General features: G+C 40.0%; 1 protein-coding gene across 4 annotated transcripts in view; it reads right to left on the minus strand.

Moving 5' to 3' along the window:
* The window catches only part of XYLB (xylulokinase), an 82,224-nt gene that overhangs the window by 34,063 nt on the left and 23,475 nt on the right, over positions 1 to 24,686 (minus strand). For all 4 annotated transcript variants that reach the window (XM_021555298.4, XM_021555296.4, XM_021555299.3 and 1 more), the window contains 2 exons: positions 23,375 to 23,448; positions 21,949 to 22,045 (listed from right to left, as the gene is read on the minus strand). In XM_021555298.4, coding sequence (XP_021410973.2) covers positions 21,949 to 22,045; positions 23,375 to 23,448 — 171 coding nt within the window. The remainder of the gene's footprint in view (positions 1 to 21,948; positions 22,046 to 23,374; positions 23,449 to 24,686) is intronic.

Raw genomic sequence — 24,686 nt, forward strand, 5'->3', positions numbered from 1 at the left:
ACCAAGGTCTGCAGCACAGACAGCTAGGGAATAGGACTGGGTGAAAAAGGTCCAAAATCCTCCTGCTGATTTTGCCTCAGTCAGGAATGGCAGGTCCATGAGGCCAGGAGGGAAATCCAGAGCAGAGAAAATTCTCAATGGGACAGACCAGGTTAGGGAACATTTTTATAAACAGAATGCACAGAAGTCCCTGGATGCTGAGGCAGTTGGCTTACATAATTGTGAGACCACTCTTGTATCTTTGAAAGGTCATGGCAATTCAGGGAGGCTCCTCAGGACTGGAGGAAAGCAAATGTGGCTTCTGTCTCCAATAATGGCAAAGAAGAGGACACCAGGAATTACAGGTCACTCTGCCTCACCTTGATCTTTGGGAAGATGCAGCAAAATCTCCTGGAAACCATTTCCAAACATACAAAGGATAGAAATGTGACTGGCATGAGTCAGCACATCCTTCTAAGTGAGATGACTGGTTTGATGGATGAGGGGAAAGCAGGGGATCTGTTTATCTTTTTTTTAGCAAGCCTTTTGACACTGTCTCCCACAAGATCTTCGCTGACAAGCTGATGAAGTACAGACTAGATACATGGGCAGCAAGGTGGACTGAAAATTGTCTGAACTGCTGGACTTAAAGGTTGTGAACAGTGGTACGAAGTCCAGCTGGAGGCAACTCACTCGGGGTGTATCCCAAGGGTCAGCACTGGTCTGATTCTGTTCAATATTAACAACCTAGAAGATGGGACAAAGTGAATCCTCAGCAAGTTTGCAGATGACACAAAGCTGAGGGGAGCTCTGATACACAAGAGGGCTGTGCTGCCATCAGCAGGTTGAAGGAATGGACCAGGAACCTCAACAGGAGCTTCATCCAGTTTAATAAATGGAAAAGTCCTTCAGCCAGGGAGGAAACACCCCATGCACCAACTGGCTGAAGATCAGCTGGAAAGCAGCTTAGCAGAAAAAGATCTGAGGATCCTGGAGAACAGCAAGGCAAACAAGACCCAGCTATGTGTCCTTGCAGCTCCTGGAAAGAACAACAGGATAAGGAGCTGCCCAGCACATGGGACACACATCAGCAGTACTGGGTCCAGGCTGGGCAGGAGAGTGCAAGGACATGGACACAGAGTGAGCCCAGTGGAGGAATGTGCAGATGATTCAGGGACTTGAACATCTGGCATCCGAGGAAAGGCTGAGAGAGCTGGGACTGCTCAGCCTGGAGAAGACTCACAGGGAATCTTATCAGTGAACATAAATATTTGATGAGAGACAGTAAGACAAGAGATTCTTCTCTGTACTGTCCAGTGATAGAACAAGAGGCAAAGGGCACAAAATGAAATAGAAAAAAAATCCTTTCAAACAAACTTTTTTTTTCAATTGTACAGGTGGTCAAATACTGCAGCAGGTTTCCCAGAGAGGCTCTGGAACCTCCACCCTTTGAGACTAAGGGTAGGTTTAGATTATCTATGAAGAAAAAAAATGCTTTACTGTGAGGGAGTGAAGACACCCTCTGGTTGCCCAGAAGACTTGTGAGTACCACATCCCTGGAAGTGCTCAAGGCCAGGTTGGCTGGGGTTTGGAGCAACCTGGGATAGTAGAAGGTGTCCCTGCCCATGGCAGAGAGGTGGAATGAAATTATCTTTAAGATCCCTTCCAACCCAAACCATTCTGTGATTCAAACCCAAACTGGACACAGTCCTGGGCCATCTCCTCCAACTGGCCCTGCTCTGACTAGGTAAGCTCCTAAGGTAATTTCCATCCTCTTCTACACAGCAGATTTGAATTACTCTTAGTATAACACAACACGTAACTGCAAACAGTGCAAAATATCCTAAAAGACTACTTTGCAAAATCAGTCTGGGTGGAATGTTAATGTACAAAGATACATTTTTCATCATCATATGTATCAGTCTGTACAGAAAAAAATACTAAGCTGCATGTAAGGCTCTACTTTGAAATATACAGAAACTAAATATCTGGGGAGCAAGGAGTTAGAGCAAAACAGAAATGTGATCATTTACCTCTAATTTAAAGTGCATCTTCAGTAGACTTAATGATATCAGGACAGAACAAGCTCAAGATGACAAAATTACTTAAGAAAGCACCATTATGAAGGTAATGTTTTTGACTAGTAAGTAATGACACTCTTGAGAACATCATAGCTATTTTGGAGAGTGAAAGTTTGTGAAAGTAGCCATCTCTGCTCTGCAGGAGCCTTTGACTCCAACCAAGTCACTTGATTTCAGTAAGAATTGGATGGGACCACAGCAACACAGTGCAACTTTGCAAGCTGTGATGATCTAGTCCTAAAGACTTCAACAAGAGCCAAATACTTTTAGAACTGAAGACCTTGAAGACAGCTAATTTACATTTTGAGATTGTACAATTGAGATAACTTTCTATCCCCTGTTATAAGCAGGGAACTCTTCATCATTTTCAAGGTCCTCGTGCATTTCATCAGAAAAACAAGTGGCGCATCCCAGCATGCATAATACTATGGTTTTTAAGTGAGTAAGAAGGACAGAATATGCATAAAGGACATGACTAAATTAATTTTCAGAATCTCCTGACTTCCACGTGCCTGGTATTTAACACTGTGGTAACTCCAGGGGTGGGGGAGTGGTCTGTAACTTTGTGAGGAGGAAACAAAAGGGAGCGCTTGGATGCGGCACGGAAAGAGACGGACGGACACATTTACTTGACACGCTCCCTAGAAACCCTGCAGGCTTCATCAGCTCTACTTGTAAGGCCTTTGAAGTGTGGCTGTTGCACAGCTTGTAAGTCCCTTCCTCTGGAGCTCAGGAGCTTGTGGTGTTATAAGCTACTTAAGCTCCTTAGTCCAGATCTAAGCAAACAGCTTGACGCACTTACAAGCTTCACTCCCTCTTATTCTGAAGATGTTAAGCTGCTTAGCTTACTGTCTTCAACTTTCAAATTCCTACAACCAAATCCTACCCATATACCATGAATCTGCCTTTTTTAGCCTGATTCTCCTCTCTGCTCAGGATTCTCTATGTTTTTTGCCAAGTCACTGGCAGAACAAAGTGTTCTTTTATAGCTTAGTTCTTCCAAAGTCATAGCCAATACCTGAATGCCCATTGCTTGGGTAACTACCACTCTGCATTTTCAGTATCCACAGATTACTGTATATCAACCATATTCACCTGTTCTAACAAATCTCTTTCTATTAATAAGGTCTGTCAAATATTGGTATTTTTTTTAAAACCCTCCATTCTGGTGTAACTCTCTCTTAATTTTCACTACAAACTTCTGTTTCAGTAGGAGCTGCAGAAACTCTTGGAAGAAACTCTACTTCTACATAAAAGATGTTTTCAATCCATATCAAACTGGTACCAAGCTACCAGGATTTACAATTAATAATCTTACTAGAGAATCCTTAAACTTAGAAGTAAAGTAAGGCTGGCACAAATGGACATGACACATTTTCTAGGTCTGAAATCATTAAAACTTTGTGTCTATAAATAAAAGATAGGACAGACATTAATAAATCTTAACAAGTAACCACAAAGAAGATACAATTCCATTTTAATCATAGCACGAAAATAAGCTACTGAGCCAAGTGTGGAAGTGCTGTTATATTGACACTAGAAATGTAAAAAAATAGGATAGAAAGGCTTAAAATGCCTAGTTTCCACTGAGGATATTGATAGAAGCAACACACTGGTGAAAGGCAGGCAATCATTACATGCTGTAAAATAAAAGAACAAATTATATTGCAAAGATATAGGAAAACCACAGCAGTGAGTGTTGCTATACACTAATGAAAACCTGCAGCCAGAGCAGACAAAGCAGTTATTTGTACTGACTTGTAACATAATCCATATGGTCAGAATATCACACCAATACCAGGATCATACAACAGGCTCCTTGCCCAGGATGATGGCAATCATCAAAACTCACACAAAGAGATCTCACTGACTGCCTGGACAGGCAACACAGGAACCACAGCACACTACAGTTATCCCTATATTAGGATAAACTAAGAAACTAATAAATGTTAGGCTAAACATCATGCTCACATCTGCTTTATGCCACAACTTCTCAAGAACCCTAGGGAAAAAAAAAAACCCAAGCAACTCAACTTAAGCACAAAATCCATGGGTTCAGGAGGTCAACAAGGGATGTTTAAAACAAATCATGTTACCCAAGCAAAAGTTGTGTGCAAATTGATTGCCCAATTTGTATAATGTTACCTGTGGAAAATATAAATGCTTTACACAAGCATAAATTTCCAACAGGTATTTAGATGAGGTCCTTCACCAAAGTTTCTTGTAGAAAGAAGGCTGCCACAGGACAAGAATGGAAGTGGTCTCACAAATTAATGATTGTTTTTTTAAAAGACATGACACAAAAGGTAGAAGTAAGTGATCAGTTTTCACAGCAGCTAGTGAAAAGTAACTTGGGAAAAAGCAGAGAATTAGACAACAAACCCAACACTGAAGAGACCTAAATTTGCACACCCAACAAGCTCTGAAGTATTATCTTTGAATAAAGCATGGTAAGTTTTTAAAATTTCATGCAAATACCAAATCAATACTCAAAAATGGAAAAAGCAAGTACATTAAAAACTTTTATAAAAGGAATAAAGCTAGAAACAGCAGTTTGCCACCAGTTAACTAAAAGTTGAGTCTCTGAATACTCAGTGCAGCACCACTCTTACATCTCAAAAAGAATGTAGGAGAAATGGAAACAATATAGAGAGACACAAAAAGGCTGATCAAAGGTGGGACACAGCTTCCAACCAGACTTAAGTCCTGATGACAATTATTCAGCCAAGAAAAGAATGGCTGGGGGGATACCAGGAGGCAGCCAGCAGAGCACAGGAAGTCAGAGAGGATAAATACAGAATAACTATTCTCTGTTTCTCACAGTACAAATCCTACCAAGGTGCAAATCAAGTTATCAGGTGACATGCTTAACACAAAAAAAACCAGGGACATCTCACACAAAGCACAGCTCAGGTGAAGCTCTCAATGCTGTAGGATACCATGGGTGCCAAAAACCTACATGCTTTTAAAAAGTAATTAAAGAAATCATGGGGGGAAGGTCCATCAACAAAGGTTACATAAAAAAACTGAGCTTTAGGAAGTTGTTAAGCTTCAGACCAGGAGGATGTTCAAACCTTGCATGTGTGGTAGAGACTGACCACCGTCAAAGGAAGACTTTGGCTTAGCTGTGCCTTCAGTCTGACTCAGAATAACTATTTTTGTCAGAAACAGCAGCAAAACGATTTCATCTCCAAGCACTCTTGAAAGAGCCTCTCCTTAATTATCTTTGAACAAAAGCCTGCAAATCAGGTCAAGCCAGAGGTGATCCAAAAGACTTTTCAGCTGGGAAGACACAGCTTGCACAATTTTCCTTTCCCTGTCACAAAATACATTGCAGTATTTTACATTGGATGTTTAACAAATTCACTATCAAACCAACAAATAAGGCACCTTCAAATCTTGCAAAGAAATATTTGAATCTACCAGCCCCAAAAGTCCAAGTGCAGCCATTCCCCTCCTCAATAATTTTGTTTTAAAAGCTATAAAAAGACAAAAGTCTTACAACCTTAATTATATTTATCATAATTCTGGAGATTGCAACAATCTTGACCTTTTTACCCACGTGCTAATGCAACTTCACATTAATCTTCTCTGTTTAGCAGGAGTTATCAAATGCCATATAGCATGTAAACTACATCTTGATTGCTGAGAAAACATCTCTTTGCCAAACATTATTTAGGCAGGCACTGAAGTTTCATTGACTTGACAAGTGCCTAAGCACCTTCTTGCATCAGAAATATCTGATCCTGACAGCACTGAGCCAGCTGGAGTCAAAACTCTGGACTTCAACCCCAAAACTTCAGTCCATAATAACCCACCCAAAGGGTGGCTGGTCAAGATGCTGCTTTGCCTTCTTCCACTATCATGAAGAGTAGAACACAGTGCAGATAGAAGAGAAAGCATTCTCTGCTTGTCAGAAACAATTAAACTTGTCACTGGCTTTCTGTAAAACTCAAAAGCCATCTGGGAAAAGAGCAGCATGTCTCCACATCTTGTGAGTGACAAGGTCAGAGCACCCCTCACTCCCTTGGTTGCATCTCCATCACTGACTCTGTTCATCATGCTGTAAATTAATCCATAAAAATTTGGAAGGAGTACCTACTGTAATTAGCTCTATCTGTCCAAAGAAGGCAAAATGAGGTGGGGTGGCAGCTGAGGGATCCAATTGGCTCACAGCTGCAGAGTGACAGAACTAGGTCAATACACCAACTTTATTCAGGAGGAGGACAACATAAAATTAGCCTTGTCGTGTTACATTTCCCAGACAAGGTTTCAAGACCTTCAGTTAACAAGAGCTCACTAATAAAATGTTTTATAGTTATACTCCTCCCTGTGATTTTTTTTTTTTTATATGTCCCATCAGAAACTCTCCTCTATCAGTTTATGGACATTGTTTCACCTTTTTCTGCTGTGTACTTCAGACAAGAACACATCAACAAGCTGCCATTAGCCCCCTGCTCTTCAGGCTGAGCAAGCCCAGCTCCTCCAGCCACAAGGCATTTTGGTGGCTTCCCACTGCACTTGATCCAATTTGACGATAAATTTCTTACATTAAGGGGCCCCAAACAAGGCACAGCTCTCCAGATGTCATCTGCTGGGCTGCTGAATAAAGGACAATAATTCTTCTCCCTCACAACTGCCTGGCTGTGCTTCTGTTGGTACAGCCTGCATGTTCTCAGCCTTCCTTGCTGCAAGAACACACTGCTGGCTCATTTTTAGCTAGAACTCCCACATCCTTTTCAACTGAGCTTCCCCCCAGATTCTTATCAAGGCAGGGAGTCTATGTGCCCCAGGTGCAAGACTTGACATTTTTCCTTGTTGAATTTGATGAGGCTCCCAACAGACCATTCCTCTGTTTAACATGCAACTTGCATGATTTATTCAAGTCACAAGCATGAGCTTCTCATCACCACAGCAGAGGATAAGCCTGGAGCTAGAGCTGAATGTGTAAGACAGGATTAGGTGTACACTGGATAGAGAAGTGTGTTGCACAGTTCACCTCTTTGGCCTTTTCTCATTATACCACAAGACCTCTCTCAGTGTTTGTACTCACAGTGACTGACACACTGGAGGTCTCACTGCTGAAACTTCTCTGTTCTGAGAGATTCACCTCCCTGTTTGAGGGATTTCAGCCAGGAATTGCTAAGCACACACTGGCTCACAAATGACACAACTCCGTTTTCTCAGTGGCTTTCAGGAGGAGGTGAAAATTTCAAGTTAGGAACTTAGGAAACTGCTTTAGAACATGCTTAAACCCAAGTAGCATCTTTAGTATCAACAAGTCGATGAGATGACAATGTCTTTATTTAAGTCTAGGTTCACAATAAATATTTTTTTTAATTGGACAGAATAGAGGTAAAGTCCATTTTTATAGAGATATGTACATTTCTTCTAAAGGTGCTTTCTTAAGTCACAGCTGCAATTGAAGTGTAGGGAAGCTTACACAGCTATTGACTGCACAGAACCTATTCTGCAACTAAAAAAGCAGCTGAATTTCCACCAGCAATCCTGCAGGAAGCGTGTTCCCTCTTGGTTTTGTTTGCCTTCTAGATTTTCTGTGAACTTTGAAAACATCTCAGGACTGGCTGTCTGAACTTGTAATGGCAAATGAAAGAATACAGGAGACCCATACAAGTGTGAGAGAGAAGCTGCCACTACACGGACAAGTCAAGAACTGCATTTGTTTGTATTCATGTAAACCCATGGATATTTATGGGTACCAACCAAATGTGTCTCAAGGTAAAGTAATTTCTGCTGCCAAGATCAGAATAGCAGGGATACATGTATAATTTTAAAAGCAGTTTCAGAATATTTGAAGACTGCCTTTCCACCAAAATAGACATCCCCAAATAACTTCCAGTGACTGTTTACTAAAATTATTGGTAACATTCATACACCTGGGGCATTTCCTTTGCAACATTGTCAAGACTAACACATCAGATAACTGCTGTGCTTGCAACCTAGAAGCACTTGGGCATTTCATGCATGAGCAGCACTAGGTCAGGAAGAGGTTAATGTGTGGAAACACAAAATGGATTTGGCAAGAAGGAAGAGGAAGAAACAGTGCACTTCAGCAGAAGAATGTGACATTTCAGCACATGAGGATGTGAAAACATCAGCTATTTTCTTTCTGGGCAACAAGGGATGTGCACCGCTATATGCTCCATATCTTGGCAAACTGAGCATTACAATTTCAGAGAACATGAAAGGGAACAACAGAATAATTTCTCAATACAGTGTGAGATTTGGATGAGCTGGTATCCACTAAGGATCTGGAAATGTCCTTTTTATCTCAGTCACAAAATAATATGAAACATTGCAGGGAGGAAACAGTTATTCCATTCCAGCTCTGTAGCTGAACCTAAATCAAGACCTGAAGTGTCAATTTACCCTCTAGAATCTTTTGTTGCAGTTTAATTTACTTTTCCTCCAATGTAATCCTGGTGTCACCTTACTGTTTAATATTGAAAGCTATTGACAAAGGAAATGCTGATTCATGAAAGTGAGATTTTGCTTTAATGTATTCATGTGAAAACAAATGAGCCTCTACTGCTACATGGTTCTTCCTCTTGCTCACATTTCATTTCAGCCCTGATAGAATTTCAGATGGGGTGAGTGAATCCTTCACAAATGTTGCAGTAAGTTTTTCTCAGCTGTGGGCCAACAGAGCAGAGCACTGGAACAGCTGCCCAGGGAGGTCATGGAGTCTCTCTCCCTGGAGACACTCCAAACCCACCTGGACACATTCCTGTGTCACCTGCTCCAGGTGACCCTGTCTTGGCAGGGGAGTCAGACTGGGTGATCTCCAGAGGTCCCTTCCAACCCAAACAGTTGTGCAATTTTGTGAACAAATTTTATTTCAAAGAAAAGCCTCACATCTAGTGCAATACGAATACTCCTTGTAGTATAAAAGGGCACAACCATTTACAGACTAAAGCAGAGCTGTCTCTGAACCTACAGAAGCTGTTTATCTTGCTTCTTCCTTATTCATACAGCACGTTCTGCTTCATAGATACATATTTGCTGAGGCTTAATCCTGATTAAGATTTATATTCTAATCCAGCACTACTTATCCTCACTATTCATAGCAGCTGCACTATTCATAACCCAGTGCTTTCATTGATACTGATTTGCAGGAGAAAGCAGCACAAGCTCCTGTTGTGCACCATGGTCAAACCTTAAAGGTCAACACCAACCACATTTCCTCTCTGCCAATGCTTCCAGGGTTTCTCCATAACTGATTCCCATTTAACAGTTTGCATTGAAAATAACCACTTCTTGCTCTGCCTGGGTGCTGAGATTCTCATTTTTTGCAGGTCACTGCTACCACACCATTCAATTCAATTCAAGTACAAGATGATGCCATGGAAACATGGTCCTAGAAGGCCAGAGGATCATTCTGGAAGTCTAGTTATCCTCTGACAGCAGTGTGGCAAAAAGACTCCTGAGCCTGGGAGAAGAACCTAAAAATATCTATGTGAGAGCATATTCAAAAATTTTCAAGATGAATAAGCTAAGCAATGTCAACCTCAAAACCAGAAGAGATCTCCTGGAAGACAAAGATCTTTCTCCAACCCAGAAACTCCCCTCTACACACCACCACTGTGAGGAGACACTCACTCTCCAGCTGCCACCACCCTCAGCAGCAATGCCAGCATAACATCCAGGAGGTTTTCCAGCCAGAATGGTCACATTTCTATTCCCAAGACAGATCAGGGATGACCATGGGAATCGAGTGGGATGAACATGCTACACTGAAAGATAAAAGCATTTCAGAGACTCATTCTGCAGCCACACTCCATGGATTTGTGCAATGAGGAGCATTGGAGGAAACCAAGAAAGGGAAGCATATTGCTAATTGTATGGTAGCAGTTATTGAGCATTCAAATGCACAAAACAAAGCAACATGGCAAAATATCCTTAGGGTCCTCACCATGATAGAGAAAACAGGGGATTTTAATTCTTTCCAGTAGTAAAACATTATGGTGTCTTTTAGTGACTTCACAGAACCCTTTGAATGGCTCTGGATGCAGGATGATTCAGAATTCTGAGAAATTGAAACAAGAGGAGGACAGAGACAATATGGGAAAAGGACTGAGTTTCAGTATTTGGAGTACAGTGGGCAACAATTTCTCTGGTAACTGGGAAGAAGGCTCACAAAACATCCTCAGTTCTCAATGTCTTGTCCTACTCTGCCACACGCTCCTGGTGTAGACATGAACATAACAAACAACCAAATTCCAGCACTGGAATCCCATCTCCCCAAGCCATTTAGAACTTTGAACACTCTAGCTATACCCACCACATTAGGCTAAAATACAGCAGCAACCACCTCACAAGCCTCTATCACTTCAATTCCAACAGTTATTCTGCCAGAAAAAGATTAACCATGGACTGAAAGTGAATCAGTTGTACCTGCATGGTTGTGGAGCTATTTGCACTGCTTACCTCATACACTGAGAGAAGGAAAAGATCTATGTACAGAGAAACCAGAGCAACTGCTGCAAACATCAGCTGTCATCACTGCTCTGCCAGCATCCTGCCTGCATGCATTCCCAAATGCAACAGTGCTTTCCAGAAGGTTGAAAAGCAGTCATGAGGTCTCATGGTTTTTGTCTCCACACCCTGCTGCCAATGCAGAGCAGAGGCAGTGTGGCAAGCACATTTCTCTCTCTCTCATGATTTTTCATAGCGGTGCACAGAGAGACAAAGAGAAAACAATTTCTATTTCTGCTCCTTGTTTTTCTCATGTGGAATGTGCTTGGAGAATTGTTTACCTGGGGCAATTGCTTGATTAGATTCTGGTGAGGATTGTTTGAGCCTGATGGCCAATCCAATCCACCTGTGGCTGGATTCTTGAGAGAGGGTCACAAATTGTGTTAGAGATACAGTTAGAACAAGTAGGTTTGTAGTTTTTAGTATCTTCCTTTATCTAGTATATTAATGTATTTTAGCATAATTATAATAAATAAATCATTCAGCCTTCTGAATTGACTCAGACATCCTCATCTCTTCCCATTGGATTTGCCTGCATTTACACAAAGCAGCTCCTCCACTTGGGCTGGACACGTGCCTTGACACCACCAGAATAAATTGAACTGAGCAGCACACTGAGCTGAAAGGATTTTTTTATCACTAATACTGACAAAGCTAAAGAGCACTTCTGCATGGGGGCTCAACAGGACAGGCAAGTTCTTTCACAGTGTATAATAATGATTCTTCTCTCAGCTCTGGAGAGCACCTGAGAAGCCCCAGCACCTGATGCAGAGGCACAAACCTGGCACAGCTCAGGAATGTGGGTCCCACCACACGTGCCCTGCTTGCCCAGTCATGCAGCCAGACCTGCCCCTGGCTATGCTGTCCTCTCCCCACGTGGGACTGTCACAGGGTAGCCACGGGAAGGTCTGGCAGCTGGTGTGCTCCATTTCATCTTCCTGAACAGCTTCTGAGGAAAACAGCAGCTTAAAAATGAAAAATGAGCTTTTGCACAGGCAAGTGCCTTGGCTGTGCACAAAGCAGGCAAGCCCAAAATGGCACACACACTTTCCTCTTTCCTCTCTGGATTTCTACTGATTCCTGTCAGTGTTTTATAAATACAAAAATTATTTAAGAAGTATAAACCAAAGGATAAAGGACAACTTGGATCAATCCAGTTCTGATATGTGGAGGCATGCTTCATTTATTTTGGATGTTTTAATCACAGAGAGAGATATATCATGTGAAACAAGCATTTTCCTCGCTAGCTACCAGTATTTAAAGTTAGCAAAACAGAAGCCACTGAACATTTATTCAGGTGAACTCATGTATGTAATGGAGTTGCCTTCAGCAGCTCTCCCTCGCTCCTGGGCCTCCTGTGACTGTGCTACCTACATTTATCTTCCTCTGATGATCACAGCTGGGCAGGATTTTCCAACTTTAAACCAGAAAGCCTTGAAGCCTGTATTGTACACAGTGCTAACAGCCCAAACAAAGAGGCAAGAACAGCAAGAGGTTTATTGTAATAGTGGTATTTTCCAAGCTCTTATCGAAAAAAGCATTTAATCTAATGTATTACACTTAATGAAGAGTCAGGAACTTGTACTGCAAATAACAGATCAGATATAATTGGAATTTGCTCCGCACCACTAGCCTACATATATCAATAAAAACAATAACCACATTGGATTTTGGGCTCACTTCATTTGCATTTCTTAATTTAGTGTTTAACTAATTTAACAATAGTAATGATTTAATTCAAATTACAATCTAAGGAAAATAATTTTAAAAACCCATTAAAGATTTCATTAAGTTCCATCTAAATTAATATTAGGTTTCTTCATATTTTCAGTAAATGATTTTTTTCTCTCACCACTGAAACAAACATGAAGTTTCCTTTGTGCAGTGAAGCTTTAGACAAACCTTGTTAGATTTATTGGTATTATTTCAAGCAATTAATTAATATACATTAGAGTTATTTAGAGGAAAAGCACAAAAAAAGGCAGGAAAATGGATGAAGCTGTTTTTAAAACACTGCACTCAACTTAGGTAATTGTTCTTTGAGCCTTTTATGTGAAGCTCTTAAGTGCATGCCATCCCTTAGATCACTTTTTTCATCATTTTTTGGCATTGCTCCAAAGCATCAGATGCACGTGATTATTAAAGGAGTTACTATATGCAGTTTACTTATAAACAGTTCCACGTTTTCTAATAGCTATGCCAGCAATTTCTTATTCTAATTTATCATACTTAAAAACAATGGTTTCAGATGTTCACCTACATTTCAGTGGGTACCAAGCCTTTGTGTTCACAAAATTAAGTACCCCATATGAGCTTTGTATCACTTTCTCTGCAGTAAAACTGTTCATTTTGCAGGTAACCTTAAGTCATTTAACTAGAAGTGCACTTAATTTGAAGAGATTAGTCAAGCAGCTCTTCACTTCTACATTTCTATTGCTATTATAATTAGAACTACTTCAAAATAACAAAAAGTTCATTTTTGACCAGGATAAACACAGGGAAAAAAATATCAAGAGTACCTTAAATGAAGTGAATGGATGTTTTTGAAAATAGCCTTCAAAATTCCTCAAGCTCCTTGACCAGTGACCACCTTCATTCCAATACTACTCAAAGGGCTCCTGCCACACAGGATAAAATATATAGCATTTCTGTATGTTTTAAGCTTCCCACCAAGAAAATGGCTATGTGCAGATAAATTCTGACATCTACCCTGCTCAGTAACAGATGTTGGCAAGGGAGAGGGAAGGAGCTGAGTGACCACTCCTGGAAACACAAAGAAGGCAGCCAGGGATGTGCTGAAATGGAGTCCCCAGCACGTGGATACCTCCAGGGTACAAAGCCCTCTACCAACAAAGCCCATAGTTAAAACGCAACAAAAGTGATAGTAAGCTGCTGAAAATAAGATAAGAACAACCTGAGAGAAGATGCTAAACAATGGAGTACTTTGGCAAGACAGACAAACACACTGAAACTTTGTCCAACAAACTTAGAAACTGAATGTGTTCACAAGTCAGTTCATTTGTTAGTGTTACTGCAAAAGTGGAAATAGAAAAAGTTTACATTTGAGAAAGATGCAGCTGATTTTTACAAACAGGAGCTAATTGAGCTTTCTTACACCAGAACTTCTGAAAATGTCTAACGAGTATGCGTTTCAGAAGAATCCACGGAAATAGGCACAACCAGAGGTGAAGCATGAGGTGCTAAGACACAGTTTAGGAACATTTCAGATAAATACCGACAAGTGAAATTATCTGCAGTAGAGGTATCCTCTAAAGAACTAATTCACTTTGAGACACTATGAAAAATAAAACCATTACAAACCTACCCTCTGCTCGTATGTATATTCATACTTTTTTCATTTCAAATTTCCAGCTTTCAGAGATTTCTTGGCTTTTCTTATTAATCTTCAGACATTATCAAATGGAACACAAATACTTAAAAACCAACAGAAGTGGTAGAGAAGTGGCTGTTTTTAAACTCACTTTCTACTTGTGTAGTAATTGATGTACAATGCTCAGCAGGTACTCCTGAGTTTAGTTTTACTTTGTCAGATGCTGTACAATCACTAACTGCAGTCAGAAAAAGAATTTCAGATTCAAACAAACTTGCTTTGTGTTCTTTTATCCATTCTTTGGGTTTTCCAGATAGGAAAGTTATAGCACTGACAAGCTGGAGGCCACTGCAAGACACTGTCAAGTCCAGTCTTTTGAACATCAAAGAGAAAAGTTATATCACTGTCCAGAAGCTGGGATCTTAATTCTGTGACTGCTCTAATCTCTTCCACACACCCAATTTTCTTCCTTGGGTTGGTCCTGTCACTGATCCCAAATTCCAGCCTCCAAGTGCAAAGGTAACACATTTCTGTTCTTACCTCAGAACTGGAGAAAAATACACTGCACTTGAAGGTTATTTTCCATTAACTTTCCACCTTTTATACTTGGACTAAACTGAGGTTTTACACTTGGACTAAACTGAAGTTGTGAAAGCCTTGAGGCTGAGACCTGTCATGTTACATGCCCCACACACATCTGTGCTAGTGCATAAGTTAGACACACCACATGCAGGTTAAATAACATTATAGTTTAAATAATACCCTTCATGTGTGTTCTGGAAAGCCACAGGCCAGAAATAAGAAAAATAAAAAAGTTGCCCAAATTAATTTCTCATGTTTGAAGAGAATTGAAGTTATGCAAGTAGAAAGCAAAATAACCCTTGTCCACAATTGTGTGAACTTTACTTGGCTCTTACTTAAGCAAGAAATGTGGGAGGTGGTTGGCTATTTTTTTCTTGAGATAAACTGGGTAAGCACTGAGTAGCTGTCCTCTGGAAATCAAAGTCTGGATGGAAACAAAGCTATAGATATGCAAAATTGTTTTTGAATTTTAGGCAGTAATCTCCTTTTAAGTAAGGGAAAATTACCTTGCCTAATTTCATACAGCAATCACAGCTAAAAATCACTATGTGCAGGCAAGTAGAGGAAGCAGGGAAAGAATGGCTTGTCTAGTAGGAACCTCTGCTAACACTGAAAACTTCAAGTGTGGGTCAATGCAGCTGAAAGCATTGAGACACTCAATGCTCAGGAGTGATACATAACCTGAGATGTGTAAAAGAAGCTGAATAACCTTAAACCAGGAAAAAAAAGGAAAAACAGCTGGAAAGACTAAGAAAGTCTTGGAACAGCTGATTAGAGTTCACTAACAGGACTGTCACATTTGAACAACAAAAATGAAAATACAGGAGCACCAGGAGAAAGATTTTAAAGTAATAAATATGTAGCATTTCACTAAGTGTCAACTAAGGTAAATGTAGTATTTTACAATATGAATGATTGTGAAAACAGAGCTTCATTTATAGTGATACCAGAAGCTGCTATGGGTATAAATTATTACTACACAGCAATGTTATATAGCTGTGAATCAGATTAACTTCTTTTTCTTACAGATACCCATGTGTCTGAGGTGGAATGGACAACTCTCATCTTTTAAACTCACTCTTCTGTAACATAAATGATCTCTTTAGACCAATACACCTGGTTTTAGGGGGGAAAAAAAATCCTGTTCTTAAAACTGCCAGTGCTAAAGAATTCACTACACCACTGTCAATTGCTGCAGTTTGATTTCAGTTTCTGTTAAAAATCTGCACCTTCCTTGTCATTTGAGGTTTGCCTGCTTTCAGCTTCCAGTTATTGAACCATAATGTTTCTGTCTGTAAGGCCCAAGAGTCCCATACTATCAAGTTTCCTTTCCCCAAGAAGGCAGTTATAGACTGCAGTCATGTCATTCCCTTGCTAATCTAATTGGATTTAAAACTGTAGATCAGTCTCAAAAAACAAGCAATAAAAGGAGATTTAGTAGATAACCCAAGTGATCTCCAGGCCCCCAGCTTCCAGAGATCCACAAAGCTCTAACAAACCCAGCAAACTGACAGCTTGACTATTTTTCTGAGTACTGCCTGAACAGTACAGCCACTGACAGAGCCATAAACAATCTCTCCTAACATCAGGGCACAGGAATTGAACCATTTACATACTTGGTCTTTTGCTGACCAAACATTAAAAGCAATTGTTCAAAGAATGACAACATTTCATCATTCTGTCAGAAAAGAAAGACAGATAGTACCCTTCCCAATCTTTTTATTAACTCTTCAGATTTTCTGCCTTCATTGTGTTTCCTGTATATGTATGACAACAATAAAGCAAAATAAAAGCAAGACAATAGCCACTGCATGAAAGATTCTAGAGCACGTAAGCAGCTTCCTTATAGCACATGAGGCAATTTCCTTGAGAGACATTTTATCTAACCCTTTAAAAAATTAGTTAAACTAATATTTTACTCTCCTGAGCCAAGTAATAATAAAAAGTCATTTTTTTTGTGAAATACTTGGTCAGGGAATTGGTAATGAGCTAACCAACCTTTGCAGATCACTGGCTTAAAACCAAGCCTTGCTTGATCATGCCTTGAAGGCTTAGCTACATGATAAAAGTCTGATGCTCTGTGAAAAATAAAAGTGGATAGAGTCAAGTTCTTGGCAAGCTATTTCCCATCTCACATTGGCACCCTTATCAGGCAGAAGTTTCGTCAGAAAATACAAATATCCTCTGTAGCAGAATGACTGGCTTATCTGGGAAGATCCTGCCTCTGATGAATTTCAAAGTACTTTTTGAGCCAACACTCCTCCCTCAAAAATATAGGTTTAAGATGTAATGGCAAGGCATTTCTGTTTGTACTGCATGCCAAGCAGCACACTCTGCCCCATCTCTGTTCCACATTTCAATCTGGCTGTTACTGCTATTCTCTATTGTTTCTAAAAGAAAACTTCAACCTGTCACTGTCCTTTAATAATTTTTAAAGTGTTTTCACAAGCTTGCTGAAGCAAAAGGTCCCTAACAAAGCCAGCACCCTCATGCTGCTGCTGAAACACCATCGGCACTCTCAGCAGCAAACAGCAAGAGACAAGCACGAAGCCAACACAACATTTTAGTATTGATTTCTCTAAGAAATTTAAATCCCACAGGGCATAAACATCAATTTAATCTGTATGCAACTACAAAATGGCCTCGCTCCCAGTGTTCCTTATTTCAGCCAAAACACTGCTACAACTGGAGTAAACACACACTCAGCAGTGCAGGCAAAGGCTGACAGAACGAATATCCCCACACTCCCAATAATTCACAAGAGTTTTAGAGAGCAAATCACAAAGGCCAGACAGTCAAGGACAACCACAAGAAGGAAAATCTCTCATAGCTAGACACAAAGGCATCCCTGAAGCATCCCAAGAACCTGTGGCATCCTGCCTTGCTAAGCAGGAGAGCCAATTCATCCTCCAATCCAACATTTGTTGTGGAGTAGCAGCCTCAGGTCTCACCTTTGGGTTTCTGTGTCTCCATGTGACAACAGGAACAATGAAACACAACTGGTCCATGTTGTACTGACTGATAGTTTGGAACAAGGGAAGTGGTGGAGTCACTGTCCCTGGAAGTGGACAGGCATTTCATGAGATGTCTTAGTGGGCATAGTGGCGTTAGGTCAAATGTTGGATGTGATGATCTTGGAGGTCTTTTCCAACCTCAATGATTCCTTGATTCTATTTTCTGAGCATCCCTGACTCCATCAGACTGCCTTCCCTGCAGGAAAAAAGCCACACATTACTGCTACCTCCAGCCTGCTGAGAGGAGCATCAGAAGAAAACACCACCTGAAGAAAAAGAAAATTTGTCACCTTGGAGTTTACCCTCGTATAATCTTAAACTGAGTTCTTCAGAAATGTAAATCCCACCTCTAATCCCTGAGAAATCAGGCCCAGCATGCTCTGACATTCCTCTTTTTCTTCTTAGCACCTCAGGACTGCTATTTTATTTCAAGAATGCACCCCACTGAAAGAGATCATACTTGCAGCAGTGCAAGGCCCCAGGTCTGGCAGTGTCACCCCAGCCAGCACTTAAGGACCAATACAGTCTCTAGAATTCAAGGCACCAACATTATTTGTGAGTGATAGATTTATGTATGTAAGAAAATATAAATTACACAATCACAGACACAGGGTTTTATGGACAAAGCCTGCACTCATAAAATCTGCCACCTTCTATCCACCTGCCCCTGCTGAGGACAGTTAGGTGGCACAGTCAGATTCCTAAAGGTATGAAGGTGACAGAGCAGCACATTGGGCAATTGGAGTATTTTGGACTTGCTGATAGGCACAAAAACAACACAAAGCCCTGTCTAAATTTAACAGCTTCAACACAGACCCCACCCCAGATAATCAGCCTTCATACAAGGCAGGATTTATTAATTGCTGCTGCAGTCCCACAAAAGTTTACTTTACACAACTCTAGCACACACCTGATCCAACCTGTATTGACTCAGGGTTCAGATTGCCATTGTCATGAAGGTTCCTACACTCTAAAGCAGAATGTAATTTAAATATCTATTGACTACATGGGTGATCAACACAGAGCCCTTACCTGTGGGCTATTTTCCTTCAGCATATGTAACATACATCATGGCATATTTACTTCACCTATCAGTAAGGTGGGGATGGACTTTGCTCCCAAAATTAGTCTTTTTTGGGTCTTCACCAGGACAGCTTCACTAGGTCCAAGCAAGGACCATGGCAACATTCTCCAGTCAGTATCAACTTTAGGATGAACTTTAGGATTGCTTGGTCAGGAACAGAAGCAACTCTCAAGTGATCATCAAGATTATTGAAGTATATACTGGCAGATCAGTCTGTACCACTGACAGCTTTATAGCTGCTGTGGTCACCTCTGTCACTGAGCTGTAGGCACTGGCATTTCTCCACTAAGTTACCATGGTTTTGACTTCAGAGAGTCCCCTAACCCAGCAGCAAGAACAGCTGTGAGTCCAGCCTCTGAACTGCAGTTGTGAGCTTGGCTTTCCAAGGGTGGGTGGCTGCAAGCAGTAAAAGGAAGTGAAAAAATAGGTGTTTATGATACAATCAAAATTCAGGAAAATAAAGGCAGAACAGTAAGCCCTCTCCTTATCTTCAGGAATCTCTGAATGGGAGGATGTAAACAACAGGCACAGACCAAACTTCACTTGTTTGTTTCTAGATTCAACACTCAGTCCACCCCTTAAGCACATAAGCAAAACAGGATACAGGGTGTTACTGAATGATTTCCTCTGAAACCTGATTGAGAAAGATTAGAGCAATTAGAACAGAGTGACACACACTTTGAAAGCCCTTAAAACACAATTAATATAAGGTTTAACCTTTCTCCTAAGGATCAGTTGGTGACTGTGTGCCATTTTCAGAACAAGGCTGATATGTCCCAGCCTCAGAGACAAAAATTCATGAGACAGAATCCCCTGCCCTCTACTGGCATCAAAGCCACACTGAAATCTGAGCTCACGTCACAGGCAGCACACACAGCACCTGAGAAGCTGCTTTAAGGGGTATTTTAAACTATTATTTGTCATTTATATCAGATCCATAATGTGCTGGACACATCCAACTGGAAACAAAAGCCCACATATAAAAAAACTCTTTCAGCATCGTTGCACTCCTTCCCACAGCACCAGCTAGACTGAGGACTCAAAACACTGCTCCTTGCAAGATAATATATTCATTAACTGGAAGCTAATTCTAAGGGATTATCTAATGTTTGTCATGTTCACAGTGCATAACCAAGAACTGTATATGGCAGGTTTTTATTTGTTTGTTTTTTACAAAATTCTCTCACGTACGCTGTTGCTTTTCTGATTGCAGCCATCCAAACTGCATTTGGCCCAAGAACAGAAAGGCAGGTTCATAGCTGCCAAAATCATTTTCCACCACCTTGGTGCCAGAGCTAGGGAAATTCTTAGCCAGGTTTCTGACTCATATGCACCACTGTGACAGCACCACACAAACCTCAGGGCAGCCCAGCAAGGCATTTGATGTGACTGACCATGTCATGTTTATTTTTCACACATTGATTTAATGGGTGTCATCATAGAACCTTCCAGATCTTGTGAGCACTTCTTACTGTATTCTCCCATCAGTGCAAACAACAGCAACAACAACAAAAAGCCAAGATTTATCCTGCTGTGATTATATTTCTGAATGTAAATCAGCTTGATTCCTGGAAATATCAAAGTAAATCCCCCATGTAGGCAAGGCCTAAGAGGAATTGAATAAACACAAGGGTCCCAATTGCATATTTAATCAAAAAAATAAATAAGCTTTTAAATCACATTAAAAGGAAGCAGAAAAAAAAAAAAAAAGGAAAAAAAAAAAGCAGCCTGAAAACCAGCAGCTATTAAACCAGAGAAATCCTGGCAATGCTGGAGTAATTCCCACAATACTCATCCATGCCCTGAAACACATTGTGAACACACCCTGTTTTCAGAGCTGTCACACAACAAATGCAGATGTGAGCCTGCCATCACCACACAAACAACAGAGTATGACATTCAAATAATACCACTAAGGAGAAGTGGGAGATGCACACAGCCCACATTATGTACAGCAGCTCTTTTTTGAAGCAACTCATCTGCTAAGTTACCAAATAGCTAAAAGGCCCTAGGGATGCAACAAAACAAAAGGATCTAATATTCCAAAGAATCCACAGGAATATAATACAATCACACCTGTCTCCTCTTCATTGTAGGCATCTACAGCATTTAAAAAAATACTAATGAAGAATTCTTAAAACTTATTAAGCCACATCCTAAAACTATTTGGATTTTTGGCTGTCCCACTCAGCCTAAATATATTTACAGATAATTTATCCCCATTTGTTCCTGTGTCAGGGTTGTCTGATATCTCAAATAGTTCTTCTCACACTCCGGTGCTTGTCTAACCCCTGACATTTACAGACTGCAAAAGTGTCCTCAGCCATGAGGTTCCTAGGCTATATTAGCCAAGATTTTGGTGCAGCAGAATCTAAGAATGAAGGATAAACAGGCATTTTAAACACAGTCTATTTGAAACTCCACCTATCTCCATAAATAACCTCCTCAAATAAATACAGTTTCAACTATATAAGAAAATATATAACACAGAAACCTTTACAGTGTAAATTTATGAGGTGGTGTTGACAAGCCTTATGATTTGTTCCAGTATTTCTGCATTTTCTCAGCTTTCAGCTCCTGGAGTTCTCTTAAAAATAAAAATATTCTGTCCTTCATGATTATTGATAAAAGCCTGGGGGCAGGAGTTAAGCAATGACTTGTAAAGGAGGAGGTCAGGATGTAAATAAAAATATTATGATTAAAAAAAATAAAATATTTATTAAAAGTCCTCCAGATGAGTTAATTCAGCATGTTTAAGATACCACTGGCTGATACACTGACAGAAAACATCAATAAAAATCTTACAGGCTTGCCTGTATTATTTTGTAGAATTATACACGTAGTAATGATCTGAACCCACTTCACTAGGAAAAATACTGGCTGACTTTGCTGTTCCAATGTGCTAAAAACTATTCATACCATAAATTCTAGGAAGCCAGAACTCTGGCTTTCTAAATCACAAGACAGAGTAAGGGCTTCTGCCTTATTAACAGAAAACAGAGGTAAAGAAGTGTGTGACCAGCTTATGGCAGATGCAAGAACAGAACATAGATTTCAGATTTTTGAGTTACAGTCTTGTGCTTCAGGCAGAAGTCTGGTTTTCTTTCCACTTCACAAGCTAAGGCCAAACTCTTACTGGACAATGCAGTTCAAACAATGAAACAACAAGAATACATGAAAAATAAGTCTTTTAAAGATAAACCTCCTTGGTCCTTCTAATGCTAAAATCTACAAAAACTTGCACCCAACACACCATCAATAATTTTTCCAAGAGACCAAATTCAGAATTCACACCAGTTTCTGTATCCATCAGGCAGGACAGAGATCACAGCAGTGCCATTACTGCCTTTGGCCTCCAGTGCCATCAGCTCTCATACTTACAGACTTTATATCCCAGCTTTTCAGCATGAATCCTCTTGGCCATGAACTGCCCTTCAATCAATGCTCTTATTTCTACCTCCTTTGGAAACCTTGAAACCTGTACCAAAGAGGGAATGAATTAACAACAAGCTGCAGAGTGGCTAAAAACACAAGACAGATTTATAGTTGATTATCTTTGCCTTCACCCTGAATTCTGCTCTCCTCTAGGCCCAGTTCTTCACTCATACACACAAGATGGACCTAAAGACTCATTACAGAGATAATAGCCCATACCCTCAATGCTGTTGGCAAATACATCAAACTTGAAGTTGATGCACAATGGGAAGAAGTTTGGGGCAAGCTGCAAACTTTTCCCTAAGCATTTCCCATCACCAAGAGCTGCTTAGGAATCAATATCTGAAAAATATAAAATTAAAGCTACTATATAAAATTCATATGAATTAAGCAATGTCACAGAAGTCTATTTCTGTCTGCACAAAATTTAACCCATGTAATCTTTTCATTAATTTATTTAGTTTCTATCTATAACATTTTCCTGTCCTTTCATCAAGTGAGGCAAGAGAAGAAGAATATTGAACTGCAAACAAATAGGGGGAATCCTTCACATGAAGCTGAGTTTCTCCATGAGCTGCAGTAAGTGCCTACATTTGTGAAACAGCTAGAAGTGATTAAGCATTCACTTAACAGCCAACACTTGAGAGTAGAGCTGCACTGCAAACACCAGATAGCATCAATCTCTGTTCACCTACGTGAGGTCTAATTGACTGGGAGTCATGATTGATCAAAGACATCTCCTGAGTTTCAGTAATACCCAGAAAGCCAGGCATTTAAACAAGATACATTCCTCAAAAAAAAAAAAAAAAAAAAGGAAAAATATACAAGAACTTCCCACTTCCCATAAGTTAATATCTATTTCATTCCACCTGGATTTGAGCCTGTGCTTACTTAAACACCACTATGTGGCTTGTAGGTTACTCCAAGTCATGCAGGACAGCAAAATTAGGTCTTTCAGTCCACACATATATAGACAAAATATAACAGCCCAAAGTTTCAACACACCCTTATCTATGTGTCTAAAATTAAAAAAATAAGGACTAAGTCATGTACATTTACTAAGTTCTCAGTAAGCTTAAAGTTAATCCTGTCTCAAAGATGGTGTTGGTTTCAGTAAATCCACATTTTCCCGTAAAGAAAGTATATAATAAAAAAAATACCATATAAGTCCTAGTTCAGATATTGCTCTGTAGATGCTGTCAAGCTACAGACCAAATACTTCCTTATGAAAATCATCCCAGGGACTTGCATCGATAAATAAAACTGGAAAGCAAATATTTCAGACAGAAAGAAAAAAAATATATAATGGCAAAGATTTGAAGTCTTGACAGCACTCCTTCAAAGTTTGAGACATTAATCATATTATTACTACCTTTTGGTTGTCTCTGTTGAATCTGTGAATCCCAACTGCTTCAGGAGTAATTTCCATCACATCAAAATAGAAACCTGCATCAAGGAACATTAGAGAGTGTCATGTTTGCTCCCAGGCCCAAAGTTGTAATCTTATTTTTGCACACAGCTAAAATGATAATAGATGTTTATCAGGTATTTGGACATACAAGTCACCACACAGCCTGTTTCTTTACTAATTTCAATCCATTTATCCACTTCTTAACAATATTCTGAGCCATGTGGTGAGATTCTTTGGGTTCTCCTGTGCAGAACCAGGATTTGGATTTTAATGATCCCAGTAGGTCCCTTCCAACTCAGTATATATATTCCATGATTCTCTCAGTTTACAAAATGTGGATCTTTAACATGCCAAACAATGTAAAAAACACCAAGCCTACAAGAGAGGATACATCCACCATAATACACACATTTGTAAGTAACACAGCTAATAAATGACACATACTAGAAATAGTCTGAGTATGGTCACATGCAAGGGTCAAAGAAGAAAAAAAAACACACAGAAAAAATGGCAATTTGGTAAGAAGAGTACAGGAATATTGGAACATTTCATACCCTGGATTAGATTTCATGAGCCTATTAGAGAACATCAGATATTTTAAGTCACGAAGCAGAGCTGGTCTCCGAGTAGTTTTGATGAGATCTGAGGAAATGCTGTAATGCTTTGTAGACAGCTAGACAAAGATTTCTTTGGGTTGGTCAGAAGAGATATTCAAGAAAGAGACCAGTAAAAATGAGGACAGAAAAACTGAACAGAATAGCTAAGAAACTAAGGAGAGTTTCTGAGGTTGTAACCTTGGAACAAAACTGTGCTGCCCTAGCAGACCTGTGATTACTGGCAAAATAAAACACAAAATACTGTGCTTTAGCACACATAACCTTTCTGGTTAAACATTCTGCAAAGCTGCCAGTAAACAGCTCTGTGTGCCACAGATCTGCAGGCCCTGGCAGGGGAAGCACATCCCAACATTCCAATCCTGACCTCCAAACCTCTGCAGAGACACCTCCCCACACAACAGGGAATGAGGAATAAAAGGGGGTTTTTTTAACCAGCTATGCCTTTGCTTTGCTTCCCCCAGGCACTCAAGTTATGGAGATTACTGCATTTTTTACAGATATACCCAGAGGTTATTCTAGTACATAGATTATTGAGGATTACTTCCATGAAACACCCATTTTATAGAGGAGCGAGATATTCAAGTGAATATACTATAACACAAACTTTAAAACTTTAAGGCACTGTCCTGATTTAGTAACAATATTTTCATCAACTT

Source organism: Lonchura striata, chromosome 2, assembly GCF_050655825.1.
Source record: "Lonchura striata isolate lonStrDom1 chromosome 2, ASM5065582v1, whole genome shotgun sequence".
Classification (NCBI taxonomy): domain Eukaryota; kingdom Metazoa; phylum Chordata; class Aves; order Passeriformes; family Estrildidae; genus Lonchura; species Lonchura striata.